General features: G+C 40.9%; 1 protein-coding gene across 2 annotated transcripts in view; it reads right to left on the minus strand.

Annotated features, from left to right (window-relative positions):
• Nucleotides 1-18,463, minus strand: part of AFG3L2 (AFG3 like matrix AAA peptidase subunit 2) — a 38,522-nt gene extending 20,059 nt beyond the window's left edge. The window contains exons 1-9 of one of the 2 annotated variants that reach the window (XM_038543908.1): nt 18,237-18,463; nt 13,001-13,100; nt 12,542-12,619; nt 9,703-9,809; nt 9,415-9,567; nt 7,066-7,140; nt 3,501-3,625; nt 1,749-2,022; nt 376-513 (exon numbers count right to left, since the gene is read on the minus strand). In XM_038543908.1, coding sequence (XP_038399836.1) covers nt 376-513; nt 1,749-2,022; nt 3,501-3,625; nt 7,066-7,140; nt 9,415-9,567; nt 9,703-9,809; nt 12,542-12,619; nt 13,001-13,100; nt 18,237-18,353 — 1,167 coding nt within the window. In that variant the 5' untranslated portion in view covers nt 18,354-18,463. Of the gene's footprint in view, nt 1-375; nt 514-1,748; nt 2,023-3,500; nt 3,626-7,065; nt 7,141-9,414; nt 9,568-9,702; nt 9,812-12,541; nt 12,620-13,000; nt 13,103-18,236 lie in introns of those variants that run through there. The other variant, XM_038543909.1, reaches the window with a different exon arrangement.
• Nucleotides 18,464-21,625: the final 3,162 nt, after the last annotated feature.

The raw sequence follows: 21,625 nt of genomic DNA on the forward strand, positions 1-21,625 counted from the left end.
CTTATAACCTTGGATTTAGTGATATATTCTTAAATAGGATACCAAAGCCCAAGAAACGGCAAAAAAAAAAAAAAAAAAAAAAAAAAAAAAAAGATACATTGGTCTTTATCAAATTTGAATGCTTCTGGGCTTCACTATCCAGAAAGAGGAAAGGGAAGCCAGAGAAGGGGATACATTATTTGTAAATAATGTATCTGACTAGTGTTTAATACATAGAATTTACAAAGAACTCTTACAACTCAATGACAAAAGGACAATCCAATTAATAGACTGCACTGGTCTGGGCCAGGGCCATCTTTACCAACTCCATATTTGGGGGGAACCTCAAGGTGAGAAGGCAGGAGCTGTGCCATTATAACATAACAAAAGACTTACTCTAGCTGGACCCACACCAACAAACATCTCCAAAAACTCAGATCCACTAACGGTGATGAAAGGGACATTGGCTTCTCCAGCTGTGGCCTTAGCTAGCAGTGTCTTCCCGGTGCCTGGAGGACCAGTGAGAATGGCACCCTTCAGATATAAAAGGAAAAGTACCTTTAACTAGAATTTCAGAAAATTAAATTACATATCCATCAATAATTCTGAGATATAAATCTATTTATAAACTCTACTGATATTTACTAAATGTTCCTTAAACATTTGAACTATGGCAAAACACTCTTCTATTAGTAAGAAAAGTATTAGAGACTGTTTTTTATTTATATAATTCAAGGAGACACAAACACTACATTCCCAAATTATATTTTATTTACTGCCCTTTAAAATTTCACAAATGGAAGTAAAAATCTAATGACCAAATGTGACTACAGTTAAAAAGAGAAAATGTGCTTGCTCAAACACTATTAATTGTGGAGATGCTTAGGTATTTAGGTACTAAATAATGGCAAATTATCTAATATGACTTTTTATCCATTATGCAGGATATGGAAATCAAGGAAATGCTGATTTTCTTTATAAGGAATTCCTTTAAAGTAAACTTTATTAGTGGATTTTTTTTTAAAGATTTTATTCATTTATTCATGATAGAGAGAGAGAGAGAGAGAGAAAGAGAGAAAGAGACACAGGCAGAGGGAGAAGCAGGCTCCATGCAGGGAGCCCGACGTGGGAGTCGATCCCGGATCAGGCCCTGGGCTGAAGACAGCGCTAAACCGCTGAGTCACCCGGACTGCCCTATTAGTGGATTTTTAAAATAAGTAAGCATTCTGGATTAATTTACTTCATGATTGAGCCTGGCCCTGGGAGTACAAAGATCGGTAAGTCCAGTCCATTGCCAGCAATGGGCATGGGGCCCTGCGGGGCTGGGGAGGCTAGAATTAGTTTTGTGTCTCTTCTCCACCAAAACCTGTGCCATGAATCTAAGTGCCAGGGAGAGGCAGACAGTCTGCTCAAACTTGCTCAGAAAGGGATAACTGAGTGACAGGAGGAGGCAATATGCTCGTGTGCAAAGTTGCCAAGATGGGTTATCTAAATCAGACTGGAGGGAGAAGACAGGCAAATCAGGAAAGGCTTCTAAGGGAAAAGAACACAAATCTTTTTGGGAATATACACACTATGTGCAAGTAGAAAATTTCCCATAGGATAACTGATCTGAAAAAAAAAACAGTAAAACAGAGACTAATAAGACAGCTAGCTACTTTGTCATAAGTAATCAAACTTCATAAAATTATAACTTTAGAGATCAAGAAGTAATTCAAAAGATTTTGGGGTTAATAATTTGAAAATAATCTTGTGAAAGTTCACTTTACCTTTGGGATTTTTGCTCCTAGGTCTTGATATTGCTTTGGGTTTTTCAAGAAATTCACAAATTCCATTATTTCTAGCTTGGCCTCCTCGCAGCCAGCCACATCTTTGAACTTCACATCTATCTCATCCTTCAAGACCTTGGCAGTGGTTTCTCCAACACTGAAGAGTCCACCCATCCCCCGGCCTGTTCGGCCAATACCAGCAGGCCCTCTCCGTATGGTATACAGTAGGAAAGCGATGATGAGCACCGTGGGCAACATGCTCAGGAGAAATGAGCTAAAGGAAACCACACACAACAATGACATGTTTTTAAGTCTGTTAATCTTTGGCTTTTTAAATGTTTTACAAGATCTACTTTTTGGTAATTGCTTAGGATATAACTGTATAGATTCTTTATTTTTATAAAACCTGAATATTCTAATATTTTATCTGAGGAACAGACAGTATCAGTGTCTCTGAATCACTAATGAATCACTTGTGTAGACTGACTCCCAGGACAGCGATCACACTTAAAAGACTGACTCCCAGGACAGGGATCCTTCAAAACTTGTGCCAGTGCTCGCTTCGGCAGCACATATACAAAACTTGTGCCTGCTCTGAAGGACACTGCTCAGATAGGACTTAAAGCCTGGGGATACATTTTGCCTGACTTAATAATTTCAACACAACTCTGAGTATGGATACGTACTTATAATGCTTAATATAATGCAATTTAGCTGAACTTACCCTAAGTAATTTGGATCAAAACCTGTAGAAGGGTTAGCTCAAAAACAAAAACCAGGATCTACTAAGTTTTCATCTTTGACAGTATTTTAAATGCTCCTATAGCAGGCAGTAAGAACTGTGAAAATTTCACCTTTGGTTTATTTTTGGAGGGGAAAAAATATGTAATGACACTAAAAGTTTAAAGAATGGTGCAACAAAGATTTCCAGAATGTTTTAGCAGCAAAGTTAAATGATTATAGGACAGCCCCAGGGGTTGAGGGACATAGCATATGTGAAACAACCTTGATAGCTATCTGGATCTAAATTCTGAGGTACATTTTAGGTCTATACAAACTGAGATACAAAAAAGTCTAAAACAGAGTAACACTACCAGCTCAATTAGCACACTTAGCAATCTGTTTTTCTGCTATTTCACATATTCAGAAAATTTAAGATTTATTTCTACTTTTGCTCTTGAGCTGGTAATCCCATGGCCAAGGTATACCTCAATGTGCATGGTGTGACTGCAAGGAAATCTAACCCAGTATAGGTATGTGGATGAATACCCAAAGACAATATAATCCCCACAGAACTCAAAGACAAGTGACTCTTGAAATCAATAGGCCCTTCTTGAAAGACTCAGATTTGTAAGTGGTCCTATTAAAGACAAATAGCCCCTAAGAGAAGCAGCAAGTTCTGAAGAGAGGAAAAAGAGTTCCTTAAAATTCCTGGGAAACTCTGAAACACAAATGTAAATGATGGTTAAAAGATGGCAATGCCACTCTTTAACACAAAGGTGCTCTTTATGCTAGAATCCTACTGAACAATGTTCATACCTCAATCTATTGCTTAATCAAAGATAAATATAAACGTGTAGAAAATCAGTAATAAGCAAAAACCAGTAAATTGCCAATGATTTAAAATGTAAAATTTAAATTTAAAATGATTCTTGCTGAAACAAGAAAGACCTGTTTGAGAATGTCATATGTAACCTGCCACCTGGTGACAGAACAGTGAACCAGGCAGGGCACAGTGAACAGTCTTCTTACCCATCACTTTCAGCTATGTAGACAACAGGAACCCGATTCTCCCCTTCTATGCCCAATTCCTGCTGTAAGGTTTCCAGATTCCGCTCAAAGGTGTCCACACTGCCAATATTAAACCAGACGTATTGCTATAAAAACATAAAAACAAAAAGGAATCAAAGTTTAATTTACTGGAAGGTTCAGTTTTTAAAGAATTTCTCAGAAATACTGAAAATTTAGAAATTGGAAAAAAAAACAATAATAAAAGACTGGTTTAATGATGCAGTGATTAAGTTTCACTCAGTGAGAACACTTGAAAATCCTTACAAATAATCATTTAAGCTACATTCCTTAGTGGTTCTACAATTACAAACTCAAGGAAATGAAGAAGCTATTTAAAAAGACAATCCCTTTCCTTCTTCATTTCCCACATATTTCTCGGCTGCCTATTTCCAAACTAAAAACTAATGTGACACAGTAATAACAACTAAAGAATACTGAACATTAAATGTCAGGCATTGATCTTGGTCCTTTATATACACAAACTCAATCTTCAGAACCACCCTAAGAAGTAGGCACTATAGCCAGAAGTCATATTCAAAATCTGAACATTAGGAAGGCGCCCCCACCAACCAATGAGAAGAGAAGCATACTTTGCCGTGCCAGAGGTTACTCTTTAGTAACTCACCAAATCAGGTGAGGGAAGACCAGCTGAAGGGTTTGAGGCAATGGCTACTTACCCACCAGCACAGAAGTATTCCCCACATTGTGCTAGTTGTTTACTGCCTGAAGATCAGCCCTCCTACTGTCCCCATTTTACAAATGAGAAAACTATAGAAGTGACTTCACTTGCCCATGGTTATGCATCTAGTAAGAGGCTGGATCCAAACCCAAGCAGTCTGGCTCCTGAGCCAGTGACCCTAACTGACATGTCACACTGCCTCTCCTCTACAACCACAAACATATCATAACAACTCACATTTATGGAGTTTCTAATATACCAGAACCCATTCCAAGCACTCTGCTAGTTGTATTTTATAGCACAAAAAAACTCTGCTCCTTCTTTAACCTACAATCACTTTAAAAAGGTTTTTTATATCAAAACAATAAATCTATGATATAAAACTCAGACAAGGGATCCCTGGGTGGCGCAGTGGTTTGGCGCCTGCTTTTGGCCCAGGGCGCGATCCTGGAGACCTGGGATCGAATCCCATGTTGGGCTCCCGGTGCATGGAGCCTGCTTCTCCCTCTGCCTGTGTCTCTGCCTCTCTCTCTCTGTGTGACTATCATAAATAAATAAAAATTTAAATAAATAAATAAACAAACAAACAAACAAATAAATAAATAAATAAATAAAACTCAGACAATTCAAAAGTATACACAGAAGAGAGTAACATGCCATCACACATTCTTTTAACCAACCAGTGCTACGGAGTGGGGAATATCACTCTGGTATTTCTCTCCGAGTATCTAAAAACAAAAGTAAATTTTGCAATACATATATATATTTTTAAGTCTTATAAAATTATATAACAGTTCTTGCTAAGTTGTTCACTGTCAAAGCTACAAAATTCCTGTGGTTACAAGCCCCTGAACAAGTCAATAATTGGTTACCTACATGTAACTGAGCATTCCCTTACTTAGCACCTACTGTCAGGTGGACACTGGGCTGAACAGATGACTTACATCAGAGAACTGGAGCAGATAAAGGACCAGCAGCAGGAGATTTGGGGACAAGATCTAGATAAGAACCTCTGACGGTGGGTCCTAGCTCTCCAAATGATCTTACATATACTTTAGTTTGACAACCCCCACTGATGTTCATGCTCTCATATAGCACTAAACCTTAGAGAGTTATTGCTGTTCTGATCTTAGCAATAAACCCAGGATTAGGGGAGTTAGGCCATAGAGCTTAGTAAAGAGTAGAGTGATCTGAAGCAGAGTCTGTCACACTCCAAAGCCTATGCTTATACAGCACAGCAACCAACACTGCTCCTCCAGGAGCAGAACACTGAAAATCTTCTGTTTCTGAAAGCTCAAAATAAAGTTTTATTAAACAGGTAACATATGCCCTGTAGAAAACTAAGGAAATACACACATAAAGAAAATAACAAGCATCAATACCCAGGGACGAAACTATTAGCAATTTTTATGCCATTCCTTCAAGACTTCATAATATTCCCTTTTATCATCTTGAAATACATGCAAAATTATGAAATTGATATAAAACATTAACTGCAATATAAAAGAGAAACAAAAGGAAAGTACATTTTATACACACACACACACACACACACACATATATATACCAATACATAAATGTTTGTGCATGCCAATACTAGTCTAGGGAAGAACTACCGCTCCAGGGGCGAGATTAAAGCAAGAGAATTGAGGTGCCCCTAACATTAACCAGGTGCCTAACATTTATCGATTTCTAATTTTCTGCTCTATACACTATGTTTTGGAGAACATCCTCGTATAAACATCTTTAATTATTTCCCTAGGATACAGTCCTAGAAGCAACATGACTAAGTGTGTGAGTACTTTCAAAACTGCTAAAATGTACACTGTCAAATTGTTCTCTTGAAAGGGAGTGCCAATTTAATTCCCAGCACTAAACCTCTGAGGAATAGTTCTGAGAAGAAAAAAAAAAAAAAAGTAGCTTAGTTATTAATGAACATTTCACCATAAGGTAAGGGAGTGGGGAGGGGGGCAGAAATGAAGGCAGGAAAATAACTTAATCCTACAAGTGACTGAAATATCAGAGCCACACAGCTTTACAGATATTGCTCTATTTACCGATGTGCTTCAGACAGAGGGTGGTCACTATCAGTTTTACCTTTCCTTAAATGGTGCCCCATCCAGGCAGGATGACTAGGAAAACAGTTCAACAAAGCCATCTGGAAGGGAGGATGCAACCTAATAAAGAGGTCTGGCCCTGGGGGAGGACAGTAAGACAGCAGGACACCAAGGGACTCCCTGGGGCTGTGGACAGCCCCACAGACAGGGCCCAGGGAAGGCTGGGAATCCCATGGGAACTTCATTTGTCCCTTTGCTGAACTCCCCTACAATCCCTTCAACCAGTATGAAGTCTGGAATAGACTTCATACTGGTTGAAGAGAATATACAAATTATTTTTCAAATGGGAAAATAAATGTAAAGTAAAATAATCCAATATCATGTAACAGTTGGGAAAGATATGATCAGAATGCTTCTTAAACCAATTTAAAAGCTGTCTCAAAAACATAAGCAATTCAGATATAACAGTTTTTCCCCAACCAATTGTTTTCTCAGTCTTGAAAAATCATAGACAATACTGAAATACTGAAAACTGGGATTTCATGGTTTCCTAAAAGTACAAATGATTACCAAAACCAGACCAAAACAACTGACCCAGTCTTCATAACACAACCACATATACAGCATTCACATTCTCACCTATGTGGGTGAAATCTGCAAGTGCTGTGCGGCCTAATTCTGTACATCCAGTGCACAGAGCTACCGCAATGTGAGGAATGTTTGCTTTTCAACTCTGAATCTGAAAAGTTAATTTATAGCTAATCCACATCAATTAAAAAAAATCATTTACCCCATCAACGGGAGTTTTTCCTGGTGTGAAAGTCACTCGAACAAAACGCTTGTTGACGACTTCTAGTCTGTCTACCTGGAATTTAAAAAAGTTAAATATTCAAACATAAGTTTATAGAAAGGACTTGAGATATTCTTTTAAGTACATTAAAATTGCATATGGTATTTTAGACATACAAAGAAGAATGACAGCATAAGGAGGACCTATGCTCCCCACTCTGGTTGAAAAATACACATTGTTGAAGCCACCAGTCACATCCTCTTCCCAGAGGTAGCCATTCTCGGCATTAGGTGCTGACTGTCCCAAAGCATGTCCTGGTGCTTAACCCTAAACAGACACTCACTGTTGCCTGTTTTTTAGGCTTTAAAAATGGTCCTGCTTGGTATACATTCTCCTACAACTTTTTTACCTTCCTATTTGTGAGGTTTAACCTTGCTGACGTGTCAGTTCTGCATGGTTTTCACTCTATGAGCTCACCCCAAGTTATTGATCCATTCTCCTGTTAGCAGACATGTAGAATGTTTCAAATGTTCACTACCACTAACAATGCTGTTATGAACAGTCCTGCATATAACTTCTTGGGCACATCTTCAAATTTCTCTGGACATGTACCTGTAGATAGATTCAGTAAGGCTGGGTTGCAAGATATACTTAATTTACTAGACACTGAGAAACTACTTTCCAAAGCGGCTCTCCAATTCACATGCACAATATTCCTATTGGTCTATGTCCTCACTTGCTATTAGAAGACTTTAATTTTTGCCATTCTATGCATATAAAGTGACATAAATGTGTTTTTTTTCTATAACATCCTAACTATACAGGGTTCTTAAGAACACTTAAAAACCTCATCGCAAAGTTCTGAGTTGACTTGGAGCATGCAGCCTTTAGAAGAGGCTTGCTCCCTGCTGTCATGAAGTCTGCTCTGGCAGGAAGTCTGATGGAAGGTGAGGGAGCTCTGGGTTGGGGGCTATCTGTTCCTAAGGCCACCTGGAAAGGAGTGACTAAAGTACTCGACTCCCTGTAAAACTGCTCGGACAACAGTAGACTGATTTTAAAGAACCAGTGGGTCAAAAAGGAGATGCCTCTCTAGAGAATCTTCCCCAAAGCTCCTGTCATTACACTCGGAAGGACAAATACAGCCCCTTCCATACAGGGACAGGAGTTACTTCTTATAAAGCTGGCTTCCCACAACATCTGGGATTTATACATAAATATCTTGGCTTCTAAGAGAAACAATTGCCCCAAAAATCTGAGTAAATAATCATTTCCATTTTTTCCATCCTCATCTTACTGTATAACCTTTAAAAATAATTTTTGAGGGGCATCTGGCTGGTTCAGTCAATTAAGCCTCCAACTCTGGGTTTTGGCTCAAGTCATGATCTTGGGGTCCAGTGATTTACCCATGAATTGGGCTCTTGCTCTCGCTCAGTGCAGAGTCTGCTTGTCCCTCTCCCTCTGTTCCTCCCCGACTGCCCCCTCCCCTCTCAAATAAAACTTTAAAAAATAAATTTAAAAAAATTAAAAACAAATAAAATAACTTTTGATTCCTCATGCTATCAGTATTACGATCTTACCTTTATTTTATCTGTATAATTGATGAAAAGCCCAGTACTGAGAGGTTAAATAATTTCCCAATAGCGACACAGCAGCCCTAGCCCTCATTCTTTATCACTTCATTTCATCAACTCTAAGATGGACATTTTTCATATTTTAAGAAATCAGGGTACGTTTGACAACTGGTATTATTTTATAGTTTTGTTGGCAGCTTAGATTTTTCTCATAAATACATAAAATGTCTTACAGTCCACAGCATCTACAAGGTGCTGGAGTAGAGTCTCACTGGGTAAAGACCAGCTAGAAGTCACAAACGCTCCTGAGCAACCCTACCCGGGCCCCACTAAGAGCCCTTCTGCTCTTACTTTCAACACCTGGAGTCACTTATTTACCCAATTCCAAGTCCATGGGAGATTAAGAGCCCTGAAGGCATAAAGGAGCAAGGGAGAGGCTGGCACACTACAACGGGGGAAAGAGGTGACTGAGGAGCACACAGGAAAATGATAAAATGATGAAAGTAGATGGAGGACGACTCCATCTTTAGAGCAAATCAAAAGCTAGATTCTAGATGAAGTGAAAGAAAAGGATTTTGTGGTAAATGTGGGGACTGTTGAGCCAAAACAAACAGGGTGTTTAGTCGCAGTACTTTTTCCAGCACTTAAAAAATCAAGATGAAAATAGTAACTTTACAACGAAGCTGGGTAACTAGTTGACTGTTGTACTTTACCGGTCCAATCCATTGAATTTCACCTTTGGAACCACTATAAACCACCAATCCCCTAAAATACTTACTACTCCTTTGGAAAGATAGTTATTGACAAAGTCCTTCCACGTGATTTCTCTCCCAGAGCTCTTGAACAGGAAGTAAAACATGACTCCACCCCAAAATAGAGCAGTCCAGAGAAAGTACATCCTGAATTCCTTGTCATCCCATGGAAAGTCACCCTGGGCAAAGGAGACAGTCTCTGTCAAGAATGAAATGTCACCATTTGATCTATGGTATATTGGACACAATTTCCTCCCAACCTCTCCTGGGGCCACCCCAAACCCTCCAAATTAATATACAGTTTGGAATCAAACCTTCTGGAATCTGGACCACCAGTGAGAATCATCTTTCTTGCCACCTCGTTTTCCACTGCCACCAGTTCCTCCTCCAGAAGGGCTCGGGGTAGCAGCTGGCTTTGATTCTGTTCATAAACAGAGGGCACATACAGCAGCACAGCAGCATTTTATATCTCTCAACAAAGTTTTCATTAATATGGCTTAATAAAACACTACAAAAGTTCTCAAACTAATTTGTTAATCTTTTTTCATTAAGATATATCTAGAGCCAACTATTAACAGCTGGGACCTCTCTGTTGTATTATATGCTTAGAAATAAACGTAAGCCTTTTATTTCTAGGAATCAGGGATAGGAAACCCTTCAGCGTCCTTTGTCACAGGTACTCATCAACCAGCAATTCTGGAATCAGCCTACGTTATAGTGACTTGACAACACTCAGCATTCAAAATTTAGATGAGTTTGAAGGAAATACTGTTTCACTCTGCTATACCTCATATACATGTCTTTGATGTTATTATAAAATAAGAAGGCAGAGTTTCATCAGGCACAGCAATAAAAGTTAACTTTGTTATTTGATAGTTACATTGGGTCTTGTAATGAAATCCAATCCTGTACCTTATCTAGATTTAAACCAAGTATAAAAGTCATTGAGCACAGAATAGCTATACTCCAAGGAGACAGGAGCATCAATTTTGTTGTTATTGTGGTTTTAGAACGAGTTTTGACCTTGACTAGGGAATCAGAAGTATATTTAGGATTGGAATCCAGGTTTTTTTTCAAATTACTTTGACACCTTGAGATTTAACTTAGTATCTCTTTGTACTCTCATCAAGGAGGAACAATAACATGTGAATGATGCCATCTTCCCTATTTGAGAGAGAAGTTCCATTTAAAAAAAATCAAAACATACAAATCTAAAAAAAAGGGGGGGCTTCTTGTAAAATAGCGTATGGCAACTGATAAGTCTGAAAGGAGAGTAATACAGAGTTAGCATTCAAGGAGGCATGCCAGCACTTTACACACACCATCCTGCGATACTTGCTCAATACACCAATAACGTGGCAAGTATGCTACTTACACCCATTTTATAGGTAAAAAAGTGTAGCTTAAGAAACTTAGTAATAACTGGTTGCAGTGTTAAGTAACACTGAGTGAATGACAGAGCTGTGTTTGAGGTGAAGGTAAATGAATTCCTGAGTTCCCACTTGAAGGTAGAAAGTAGGTGCTCCCCTTTCCCACTCTCATGAAGTGAACACTGTTAACAGTTTCTTCTGTAAGCAAGGCATGATTTTGATAATCAACGACAGAAAAACAAAAACGAAAACAAAACACCTTACCCACATAAATTAGTTTCCAAGAATCTGAAATTAGTCACTGTTATGGGCTGAGTTATGTCCTCCACCAAATTCATGTGTTGGGAGTCCTAGCCCTCTGTGATCTTATTTGGAAATAGAATCTTTAGAGGAAAAATAATCAAGTTTGAAATGAGGTCATATGGGTGGATCCTAATCCAATATAATTGGCATTCTTATTTAAAAAAAAAGTAAATTTGGACACAGGAATGCACAAAGAGAAGGCAGCAAGGGAGAATAGTCACCTGTAAGCCAAGGAGGAATATCTGAAACAGATCCTTCCCTCGTGACCCTCAAAAGAAACCAACCCTGCCAACACACTGATCTGGGACCTCCAGCCTCCAGAACTGTGAGACATAACATTTGTGCTGATCATGACACCCAGTTGTGATGCTTTGTTACAGCAGCCTTGGGAAACTAATATGTCATTAACATCTCTCCCCCACCCTTTTCTATCCTCAAAGAATCACAAATCCTACTCTAACATCTTCAACTACTGTGAAGTGACCCCTCTGCTTTGCAGGATAGGAGGTTCCTGACATGTTTACCCTACCATGATGCACACAAGGAGCTTCTGCACCCGAGTTTGGTGAGGCAGGGTCTGAGAGAGGTAAGTCCTACCTGTCATGAAGCACAGGGCTGAGAAACTGTAAAGCGCATTTCTAACGTTGTTCAATAAGATTCCCTACTACTCTGGGACAAAGTAACACATACGGAAAAGGTACAAAACAGGCTATATTTAAAAATGGACCTTTCCTAATCTGTCCCCAAACCAAGATAAAAAGACAAGCTACCATACCTCTGGGAAACACTGCACAAATTGCCTATGACTCTGGCCAGGTCACTCTAGTGCCTCTCCTTTCTCTTATCCCCTGGCCTTGCTTTCACTCCCTGCATTTTTTGAGCATGTATTTGTCTCTCCAACTAGATTCAAGTGCATCTAAAAACAAAGGCTGTTTTATATTTTTCCCTTCATTTCCCTAAAAACAAAGATGAAATGTGCTAGGCATTGTGCTAAATGCTATCATATGTGTGAAGTGGGGACAGGAGACTCAGGACCTACCCACCACAGCTCCCCCAGCCACCAAGCTCTAAGACACCCTACCTGAAACTCAAGGTAAGACAGACTCTGAGGAACAATGTATTGAAAACAATTTGAAAACAAAAAAATATGTGCCACATAAATTGCATGTATTAGGTTTCTAAGATTTGTCTCAACGATTTAGATTATGTGTAAAACATATTTTCCAGTTAAATATGATGGATATTGACCAGTCAATACTCTAAGGTGAACTCAAATTAATTCAGTTTGAAAAAATTGACAAGAAAATATGAACAGAAAATAAAGGTGAAATGAAACACAGGGTCTGTGGAATTTTGCGTGCACTTGTAACCTTCCACTTCAGAACTGTCTCAAGAGAACACTTCGTTCAGTGAAAACCATCAGTAACAGCATATCCTAGAGGAAAGAAGTTAGTTCAAACATTATCTTTTTAAAAAGTACCTTTTTTTTCTCCTGTAACTTCTTTAGGTTGACTAGCTTTTTTCCCATTTTTTCCACTAGGAAAGTATTTTTCAAATCCTGTTAGAAAAAAAAAAAATACCCTCAAACTAAAATTCATTAGGTTTTATGTATGTATGGTCATTTTTAAAGCTGATACATCATTAAAATGCTTAAGCTAAAAGTACAGCATTTCTTGTGTAGGAATAACTCAACACCTAAATAACCAGAGGAGTTGAAGAAAAAAAGCCTCATTTGCATGCCAATTTCATTTCCTTCAACTGTTATAATTGAAGGGGACACATTTTCATCACTGCAATCAGATAGAAGGAGGTAGGAGGTGATTTACAGAAGACAGAAGAGTCAACCTGAAACAACAGCTATGCATCTATTTAGTAAGCACCTGCGCCTGTCACATCTTTAAGAATATAGAACATTATGATCATGCCTGAGTGTGTTTACCTTTTGGAGGTCGAGAACAGAATCTCTGATAAGCAGCAATTACATCTGTCAAAAGAGAATTTCTGCTGGTCGTTGCTTGAGTTGTAGCGTATCGATAAAGCTGCAACATGACACATACAGGCATAAAAGATTTACAAGGACTTGATACAGGCATATCAAGATAAAAGATTTAAAAGGACTTCTTTTCCTAATATGGCAAAGTGAATGAAATGTTTCTCCCTTCAGCAGGTGGTTACAGATTAGCAGAGGGTATGCCCGCCCCTCCCCCCAACCCTTTAAAAGGGAGAAGTAGGGTTGCCTGGGACTGTGCCACTCTATTTCAGCAACCAAACCAGGAGACATAAATTATGATCCAGAAAACAAGAATACTTCAAAATCATGCTTAAGTTAGAACTGTGGCCCAATTACTATTCTCTACCAACACATTCACATTGGCACTATTTACTCAATTTGTAGCATTCAAAAGACAAACTGACACAGAAAATCTGCTCCTTTTTGCTGTCTTGTGTGCAGGGTCCATGAAACTGCACAAGACTATTCACCTGAAATTGTAACAGTACTGCTTGTAAATATAACACTAAATTCATCTTAGTTCCACAATAAGGAAGACATGGTCTCACATTGCTGATAATCCTTACACTAGTAACATTTGCTAAAGGTATTAATATATTGCCATCCTGGTGAGAACTGGTTATACAAGTCCATTACAGATACATCTCTGCTTTAAATAATATGTTTTGGGGGATCCCTGGGTGGCTCAGCAGTTTGGCCCCCGCCTTTGGCCCAGGGCCCGATCCTGGAGTCCCGAGATCGAGTCCCGCATCAGGCTCCCAACATGGAGCCTGCTTCTCCCTCTCCCTGTGTCTCTGCCTCTCTCTCTTTCTCTCTCTCTCTCACTCTCATAAATAAATAAAAATAAAATCTTAAAAAATAAATAAATAAATAGATAAATAAATAAATAAATAAATAAATAAAATGTTTTGCTATATTTTTAAAATACAGTCTAGGTAAATCGCAATATAACATAAACTGAACAAGCTCCCTACTAAATTTTTAGGTTCACAATTAAAAGCAAGGTGCATTGGGGGAGATACATCCAAATTTGTAGATGAAAAAGGCCAAGTAATCCTATCTTTTGGCAAAGTGAAAATTCATCACCATTTTTGGGGAGAACAAACTTTTAAATACAGATGAGAACTTTTAAAGAGAAGTTCATCTGTATTAGTAACCACCAGCATTGTCTCTATGGTCTGATGAGGAAAATATAACATCACAAAACCACATGTGCTGGGTGACTATAATCAAAAAGACAATAATGGTGAGAATGTGGAATGTGCACAAAGGGGAGCCCTCATGCACTGTTGGTGGGAATGGGAATCAGTTCAGCCACTTTGAAAAAGTTCAGCATTCTCAAAATGTTAAAGGCAGAGTTACTACGTGATCCAGTCAATCTGCTCCCCCCTCCAAAAAAAATGGAAAACTGTCCACACAAAACCTTGTACATGAATGTTCATAGCAGCATTATTCACAAGAGCCAAAAAGTAGAAACAACCCAAATGTCTACCAAGTGACGGTGAAGACATAAATGTGGTATATGCAAACAATGGAATATTACTCAGTCATAAAAAAGAATTTAAGCACTGATAAATACTACCACATGAATAAACTTGAAATTTATGCCGTTAAAGGAACCAGATACAAATGGCCACACATTACATGATTTCACCCATATGAAATGTCCAAAATAGGCAAATCTATAAAGACTGTAGATTGATTAGTAGTTGCCTAGGGCTAAAGGACTGGTTGGGGAGTGACTCTAATTGGTGTTCACAGGGCTTCTTTCTGGGGTGATGAAATGTTCTGGAATTAGACAGTGGTGATGATTTGTAGAACCATGAGAATATTCCAAAAACCAGTACACTTTAAAATGATTAATTTTATGGGATGTGAATTAAAAAATTTCAACAAAAATACAAAGAATGAGCTGATTTAACTACAAGTTAATATATAACTCTACACAGCAAAATAGGACAGAAACACTGACATTGATCTTGTTTGACAGCAATGCTAGTCTGACAGAATTTGGAGCTTCTGTTGCATTAGGCCCTCCTTGACCCCTGGGAACACTTGGCCTATGAAATAACCACTAATAATAAATAAGAATGTATCATAAGGGAATGAAGCTTTCCAATACCAAATCCATTAAGAGTTTAGATTAAAATGACCTGTTAGTTAAGATGGATAAATCAAGTCACATAGGCCCACTGAACCATCTACTCCAGGTCATGCACTGCTAAGTGGTGGAGGTCAGGAGGTCAGCACCAAGCTCTACCTCTGAGAAACTCTGGAGTGTAAGGGAGAGTACGGAGGACATCTATTACAGGATAGTATAACACATCCAACAATACAAAACCTCTACGTATATGTAACAGAGGTAGCATAGAGAAGAGAGTTCAAGAGACCTAAGGGCGTTACAAGTCACATCTAGGCCTGGGATTTGAAGGATCTATAATCACCAGGCAGTGTCAGAACTTTTAATTTTGTTAAAGCTAGAAATCTGAATTTTTAAAACAATGATCTTTAACACATCTCGTATTAGGAACTTCAGTTACACATTTGTAATGGGAGAACCAACTAGTTCCCAGGGATGCCACCTTCAGGACTGAATGGATTAGTGTATGGAAAAGCACTGTTAAAATCCTATGATGATACCTACATTTAAATTATTATTTCCAATTTTTTTAAAGATTTGCAAAAGAGAGAGAGAGAGAGACAGAGAGGGAGAGAGAAAGAGAGAAAGCACGAGCACCAACAGAGGGCAGAGGAAGAGGGAGAAACAGACTCTGTTGAGTAGGGAGCCTGATGCAGGTCTTGATCTCAGGAACCCTGAGATCATGACCTGAGCCCAAGGCAGACGCTTAACTGACTGAGCCACCCAGGTGTCCCCCAGTTATTCTGAAAGCTATTTGAGAGTAAGGGTTGTTTACATCACTATATAAAGTAAGTCTTTATGTCACCATAAAGTACAAAGTCAGGCACAAGCTATGTACTCTATAAATATTTATTGACCAATAAACCTTCTATTTTCATAATTGTATTGACCTGGAATACTTCTAGCAATAATCCTGTAACTGCTTTTAATGCTGAGGTTATTTTCTCTAAGGGCACCATCAATAAAACTTTTCTCTGCTTATCTAATCCAAGCCCAATCAAAGGATAACATAAAAAATATCAACTTATAAAATTTAAGTTTAGAGAACCTCATTTTAGCAAGTTAGCTTTTATGTTTGACAGTATGAACATTTTTTAGATGCTTTTTCATCAGTCTTATTCTTCTGAGCGTAAAACATGAGAATGGACATGTCATATAAAAATCTTTTCCTTGGGATGTCCAGGTGGCTCAGCGGTTGAGCGTCTGCCTTTAGCCAGGGCGTGATCCTGGAGTCCTGGGATCGAGTCCCGCGTTGGGCTCCCTGCATGGAGCCTGCTTCTCCCTCTCTGTGTTTCTCATGAGTAAATAAATATAATCTTAAAAAAAAAAATCTTTTTCCCAGAAAAACCGTGAGAATTATACTCTGTGCCTGACCTTTAACGGCAGCACAGACCTAAAGGCAAATCTGTTCTTTCAGACTCTCTTGCAGGCAGCACAGTAATAATGCCCTAATGTCCCCAGACAGATCTTCAAAGCAACACCATGGAATGTGTCACAGATCCCCAATCAGGGATTCCCATCAGCACAGAGTGCTTCCTTATACCTCAGCATCAAAGCATCACAGTACAATAGTACCACTCAAAAGAGAAAGGGCTTTAAGATAAGATTCCTGACATAAAAACTGCAAACTCACAGGGCAGATAGATCTCTACCAGCTTATTACCTGAATCCAATATTCTCTAGGGTTTAAAGGAGAGGGCAAGAAGGTAAGATGGCAACATGGATTGCAATGCACAAAACGTTAGGCCTAGTGCAAGGCAGTTGAGTAAGAAGGGGATGAAGACATTCCAAGACTGGCAAGAAAGCTTTGAAAAAAATCTTGAATGGCAGGACTATTAATACCCCCTTTTGAGGACGCCTGGGTGGCTCAGTGGTTGAACATCTGCCTCCAGCTAAGGTCGTTATCCCGGGGTCCTGAGATGGAGTCCCACATCCGGCTTCCTGCAGGGAGCCTGCTTCTCCCTCTGCCTGTGTCTCTCATGAATAAGTAAATCTTTAAAAATAATAACAATACCCCTTTTAAGTGGAGAGGCTGAGATAATTTCCTCAGGGGCATCTTGTTAGTAAGTGACAGCTTCCCGTGAGGGACTCCAGGCCTTAACCACTATGCCCTTTTGCCCCATGCCTCTAAGTAAACCACCGCAAGGCTGGTCTCTAAAAAACCGGTAGAATGCAGGAGAGACTGTGTTGCTGAAACAGCTGATACCGACTACCCATTACATGAACCTTTACTTGACAGATTGTGGCCGCGGTTCCGTAAGAGCACACGATCATCACTCCAGGAAAGCGGACTAGCACAGCTCGCACGGTGCAGCCCTGCATATGGTTACCACCAAAAGAGCCTCCTCCTGAGGACAGGCTTTCTTATGCAACAAAACACAACATTCTCTAATCTGAGGAGGTGGTATCATTAATAGTCACAGTTCCTATGTATTACCTACTACATGCCAGACCCAGGATGCCAGCAACAGCCCCATTCAACAGATGAGAAACGGAAGCTCGGAGAACTGGAGTAGCTTACCCCCAAAACCTGTGCTTTTCGTTAAATCATGCTCACGCTGTGACCCTTAAAACACATGCACAACAGCTGCTATCTTCCAACACCGTGAAAGCAGGTGAAAGAAAGCAACTTATGCTGGAGATATGATGGAGTTCCTTAACGTCGTGAGGTCTCGGCTGCTCTATCTGTAAAATGGGTTCGCCCTGAATGAAGTCGGAGGACTGTCCCAGAGGATCTGTTTGAAGCTCCCTTACGCACGAGTATCCGGTTCTGCTTTCAGAAATCCAATCCCACAGCCAGGGTTTGACATGCACCGCGTGCTCACGGGGACCACGGGGTAAACCACCCAAGGCGCGGCGCACGCGGCCCATCACCGCGGGGAGCCGCCCTGGACGCCGGGACTGCCGCGAGCGCGCCCAGGGGCCGGTGACCTTGACGCCCTGCTCTCCCGGGCCGGAAGCAGGCCCAAGGGCCGGGTCGGGCCGGGTCGGGCCGGGCCGGGGGCGGAGGGCGCTGGGACTCACCGTCCGGAGGCAGGACCGCTCGCTGGGGCCCATGCGGACGCCAGCCAGGAGCAGCGGGGGCAGGCCGCGCTGCCAGCAGCCTCCCCGGCCCCACAGCCGCAGGCAGCGGTGCGCCATGGCCGCCGGCGCCACCCGCTCGGGCCCGGGCGCTGCGCAGGCGCGGCTCTGCGGCCGGCGGGCGGGCGGGCAGCGACGGGTAGCCCGGGACGGCGGGAGACAGCTCAGAGCAGACTCAGCAAACGGCGCGGCGGGCCCGCAGATCACAGGTGAGCCCACGTCCCGACGCGCGCGTCTCCTCCCGGCCCCGCCCCCCGGCGTGCTGACGTCAGCCGTAGAGCGGGCGCCCGGGTCGACGGCGGCTCCTCCGGCTCCGGAAGTCCGCGCTCCACGGGGCGGAGGCGGGGTCTGAGGAGGAGGAGCGTGGAAGCCGAGTGAGGGCGGTGGGCGAGGCAGACGGGGCGGGGCGTAGGGTGGGGGCGGGGCCTCGGGGGAGGGGCGCGAGCGTGCTGGGCGTGGCAGAGGTGGAGCGCGGGGCGGGGCGGGGCGGGGCTGAGACGCGGCGGAAAGGAAGGAGGGCGAGCGGGGGGCGGGGCTGGGAGCGGGACCTGCCGGGAGCTGCGGGGAGAGAGCGGCGGAGGCGGCCGGGGCACACGTGGACCTTGCCTGGTGGGCTCGAGGCCGTTTTCGGCGCTTTAGGCGTTCACACTCGGTGTGTCCCTCGCGAACTGTTTTGTGGGGCGCCTAGTCTGTGGCGGCATCGCCCCAGGCTGTGCAGATGCTAAAGCCCCCGCACCCAACGCAGCAATCCCACAGCGGTGCACTACGAGCAGGGGTGAGGGTGTGGAGCCTGTGTCCTCCAGCCTGGGCCCCTCGGGAGCCGCTTCAGAGAGAAATGATGCTCTGGTGAACGCAGTGCATCTGCACGCTGTGGAGCAGAGAGAGGACCTCAGAGCCGAGTTTTACATGTCAGGGTTCTATGAGCTCTGCCAGGAGTATGTATGATGTAAATGGTGGTTGATGTTAGAGATGGGGAGGAAAGGGAAAGGCAGGAGGTGACGCTGGAAGGGTGAAAGCTGAAAGGTGGCATCAGAAATTTATTCTTATATGCACATATGCAAGCGGGGAAAAAAATCTGGAAGAACAGACACTAAAATGGTAAGGAATTTCTCACCTGCCACAGTGGCAAAATCCAAAATATTGACAACTCACTCTGCAGGCAGGCATTCTCAGAAATAACTGGTGGCCACGCAGAGTGCTGAAAACCTATGGAAGGGTTTTGGCAATGTCTGCCTCAATGTCAAATGGATGTATTCTTTAACCCCGATACCGCATTTTTGGAAATGGGCTCTAAAGATGAGCCTGCACACATATAAAGTGCTGTGAGCACAAAATTAATAGTTATAGCAGTGCTTGTAGTCCTAATTATTATTGTCTTTCTCTGCCTTATTTCACTTACATAATACTAAGTCCATGCATGTTGTTGCAAATGGCGAAATTTCACTTTTTTTTAAATTTTTTTAAATTAATTAATTTATGATAGTCACAGAGAGAGAGAGAGAGAGGCAGAGACACAGGCAGAGGGAGAAGCAGGCTACATGCACCAGGAGCCTGACGTGGGATTCGATCCCAGGTCTCCAGGATCGCGCCCTGGGCCAAAGGCAGGCACTAAACTGCTGCACCACCCAGGGATCCCGAAATTTCACTTTTTTATACCTGAATAATATACCAGTGTGTGTATATAGATACACACACATGCATCTTTATCATGTATATATATACGAGATATATATATATATATACACACACACATCTTTATCCATTCATCTATCAATGGACACTTGAGTTGCTAACGTCTTAGCTATTATAAATAATGCTGCAATGAATATAAGTGTGCATATATCTCTTCCAATTGATGTTTTGCTTTCTTTGACTAATGCCTAGAGGTAGAATTGCTGGATCACATGGTATTTCCATTTTTAATCTTTGAGGAACTCCACACCATTTTCCACAGTGGCTGCACCAGTTTACATTCCCACTAACAGTGTGCAAGGATTCCTTTTTCTGCACATCGTCACCAACACATACTATTTTTTGTTTTTTTTGTTTTTGATAATAGCCAATCTGACAGGTATGAGATGATATCTCATTGAGGTTTTGATTTTCATTTCCCTGATAATTAGTGATTTTGAACATCTTTTCATGTACCTGTTGGCCATCTGTATGTCTTCTTTGAAGAAATGCCTATTCGAGTCTTCTGCCCATTTTTTAATCGTGTTATTTGGGTTTTTTTAAAATATTAGATTGGGTAACTTCCTCATATATTTTGGATATTAACTGCTAATCAGATGTATGACTTTCAAATATCTTCTCCCGTTTACTAGTTACCTTTTCATTTTGTTGATGGTTTCCTTCACTGTGCAAAAGCTTTTTAGTTTCATGTAATCCCATTTATTTATTTATTTTAGATTTTGTTGCCCTTTCGCCTAAGGTTACAGGTCCAAACAAATATTGCTAAGGTTGATGTCAAAGAGCTTACTGCCTATAATTTCTTCTAGGAGTTTTATGGTTTTAGGTCTTGTATTCGAGTCTTTAATACATTTTGAGTTTATTTTTGTACGTAGTATATAGTAATCCACTTTCATTCTTTTACATGTAGCTGTCCAGTTTTCCCACCACCATTTATTGAAGAGACTCTTTTCCCTTTCATATATTCTTGCCTCCTTTGTCATAGATTAATTGATGATACGGGTATGTTGTTTTTTTCTGGGCTCTATATTCTATTCCATTGATCTATGTCTGTTTTTGTGCCAGTACCAAGCTGTTTTGATTACCATAGTTTTGTAGTATAATTTGAAATCAGGAGGTGTGATACCTACACCTTTGTTCTTCTTTCTCAAGGTTGTTTTGGCTATTTGGGGTCTTCATGGTTCTATACAATTTTTAGAATTGGTTTTTCTCGGGCACCCCCGGTGGCGCAGCGGTTTAGCGCCGCCTGCAGCCCTGGGTCTGATCCTGGAGACCCAGGATCAAGTCCTGCGTTGGGCTCCCTGCATGGAGCCTGCTTCTCCCTCTCAGTCTCTCTCTCTCTCTCTGAATAAATAAATATTAAAAAATACTTATAAAAACAAAAAAAGAATTGGTTTTTCTCTGTTCAAAATGCTATTGGTATTCTGATGGGATTACATTGAATCTGTAGATTGCTTTGGGTAGTATGAACATTTTTTCTTTTTTTAAAAATGTTAATTTCAAAAATAAATAAATAAATAAATAAATAAATAAATAAATAAATAAATAAAAATGTTAATTTCGGTATAGTTAACATGCAGTGTTACATTAGTTTCAAGGGTACAATATCGTGCTTAAAACAATTCTATACGTCACCCAGTACT

Source organism: Canis lupus, chromosome 7 (genome assembly GCF_011100685.1).
Source record: "Canis lupus familiaris isolate Mischka breed German Shepherd chromosome 7, alternate assembly UU_Cfam_GSD_1.0, whole genome shotgun sequence".
NCBI classification, from domain to species: Eukaryota; Metazoa; Chordata; class Mammalia; order Carnivora; family Canidae; genus Canis; species Canis lupus.